Genomic DNA, 2,500 nt, shown 5'->3' with positions numbered 1-2,500 from the left:
ATATTAATAGCAGTAATGATGATAAAAATAATGATTTATAATGATACTGAAACAAGCTAATATAGACAGCAACAATACGAATATTAATAACAACGATAACCAAAACAACAACAATGATAATGGCATAAACAACATATCAAAATAACCACAATTAACAACGCTTAACAATCACAACACCCCCCCTCCACCCACCCCCAAATACCCCACCACATTAACACATGAATGAGTAACCCTTCCCCCCCCGCTCCCCCTCCCCCTCCCCCCGCCTTTCAAAATCGCTTAGTCACTGCTCTGTCGTTTTTCACGTGTCGAGCGATTTACTCCAACAGAACGGACAGGTGTGGAGTCCCCGGTGGTTGCCAGTCAAGCGATGTTCCCGCTAAAAGCTAGCGCTCTTGGGTGATGTGATCTAGCGAGGATTAAGAAAAAATGGTTTACTCTATATATAGCGATTTTTTTTTTAAGCGGAGAAAATGGGGAAGGCGTTTTTTACTCTTGCGTCTGGCGGAATGTGAAGTCCAGGCTAGCGGTTTTGTTGGACATATAAATGGCAACACTGGGGGTCTCGTGTCGCACCTTCCGTCGAGAAGCTGATGTGCGCTACTTTTCTACTAACGGGGGGGGGGGGGGGTAAAGGAGAGTACGCGCGCGCGTGTGTGTGTGTGCATACACACATGCACGTGTGCATGCACACACAGACACATACACACGCACACACACACACACACACACACAAACACACACACACACACACACACACACACACACAGAGAGAGAGAGAGAGAGAGAGAGAGAGAGAGAGAGAGAGAGAGAGAGAGAGAGAGAGAGAGAGAGAGAGAGAGAGAGAGAGAGAGAGAGGGAGAGAAAGAGCGAACAAAGGCAGAAAGGACAAGAGGTGAGTCAGTCCCGCATGTAGGGCGGAACAGCATTGGCGAAGATAATTAAAGTTACATTAATAAGCAAATACAATTAGTAACTGCCACCCGTAAACCTCTTAATGAAAGTAATGATACTTGCTCGTGAATACAAAATGTCGCGATGGATAATTTTTTATTCTATTTTGTAATCATACTGGTTAGCATCTTAATTAACACTTTTTTATTAACAAAGATTACGTAGGTAATACCTCTGCAAAAAAGAGCAAAGTTATTAATAAAAGGCCACAAACTACAACTATGATGATATAAATAACATTTGTAATTTCAAAATGCAATCTTTGCGATTTATGGTCACGTATAAGATGCTCATTTACACATTTACGATCCACAAAACTCAACCACAATAAAACGCATTTCATTATCCACAAATTCTTCATATCACCTAAATCGTAAACTTACCATTATGAGCATCACCTAAGTTTAATTATCTTCCTTGAAGTTAAATTTATAACTACTATTTCTACTATTCTTTCTCTCTCTCTCTCTCTCTCTCTCTCTCTCTCTTTCTTTCTTTCTCTCTCTCTCTCTCTCTCTCTCTCTCTCTCTCTCTCTCTCTCTCTCTCTCTCTCTCTCTCTCTCTCTCTCTCTCTCTCTCTCTCTATATATATATATATATATATATATATATACATATATGATTTTTATCTTTTAGCAAAGCGTGATATATGAATAATGATAGCTATTATCTACATTTTAATAAATATGTTTTACGCCCAATTATCCTTATCAACTAGAGTTCAAGGACCACTCACGTTGAGGATGAGGAGCAGCACGACGACGGCCGGGTTGTCGAGGGCCGCGAGCAGCCTCGGCAGGAGGTCGAAGGGCGGCCCGCTGAACTGCCTGGACGTCGCCACCGCCCGGGTCCCTCTCCCTGAAACGGGGTCGCTCGAAACGCCCCTGGACTGGTGGAGATCCGCGACCTGTTTTTCTGCTTCGTGTGTGTTTTTCTTTTTTAGCGTCTTTTCTGCGTGTATGCCAGCGGCGCGTGTGTGTTTCCCTCCGCGTGTCTCTTCTCCCTGGGTCTTCTCCGCCGCGTGCTTCCTCTCAGCATCGACGGTTGTCCTTTCTAAGTGTGTCCTCTCGGCCTGTGTCTCTTCCTCGCGTGTCTTTCCTAAGCGTGTCCCCTCCGCTGGCATTTCCTCCTCCTCTCCGCGTGTCTTTCCTATCTGGGTCTTCTCCGCGTGCCTCTTTTTCCCTCCATCCTTTTTGCCCGCGGGGATTTCCTGCCTGAGGAGGAAGCGAGGGGGAACGACGCGCAGGTGGAAGGGGGCGTTCCGCGACCGGATGTCTGCCGTCAGGAGGGTGGCGTTCCGGAGATGCGCTGCCGCTGGAGGCTGTGAAACGCGGGGAGAGGGGCGTGTCCGGTCCGCGGAGGAGTGCACCGGGTGGGTTGCAATGTTGATGAGTCTCTCGTGGTGGTTGCCCTTCTTGTCTGAGCGGGTTGGCGTAGCGTGGGAACGGCGGGCGTGACCTAGCTTTCCAATGGGATTCTGTGTAGCGGGTTCGACTGCGTTTTTGCGGGGATCCGAAGCCTCGTTTTGTTGGATTGAGACGTCTCG

The 2,500-nt window shown here is 47.0% G+C and overlaps 1 protein-coding gene across 1 annotated transcript in view; it reads right to left on the bottom strand.

Annotated features, from left to right (window-relative positions):
* The window catches only part of LOC113807580 (uncharacterized), a 24,445-nt gene that overhangs the window by 21,523 nt on the left and 422 nt on the right, over positions 1–2,500 (bottom strand). The window contains exon 1 of the mRNA XM_070124257.1: positions 1,691–2,500. This exon is cut by the window's right edge and continues 422 nt beyond it. Coding sequence (XP_069980358.1) covers positions 1,691–2,500 — 810 coding nt within the window. The remainder of the gene's footprint in view (positions 1–1,690) is intronic.

This window comes from Penaeus vannamei, chromosome 8 (genome assembly GCF_042767895.1).
Source record: "Penaeus vannamei isolate JL-2024 chromosome 8, ASM4276789v1, whole genome shotgun sequence".
Taxonomy (NCBI): domain Eukaryota; kingdom Metazoa; phylum Arthropoda; class Malacostraca; order Decapoda; family Penaeidae; genus Penaeus; species Penaeus vannamei.
The sequence above is the reverse complement of the archived record's forward strand: the minus strand, read 5'-3'. Positions and strand labels throughout refer to the sequence as shown.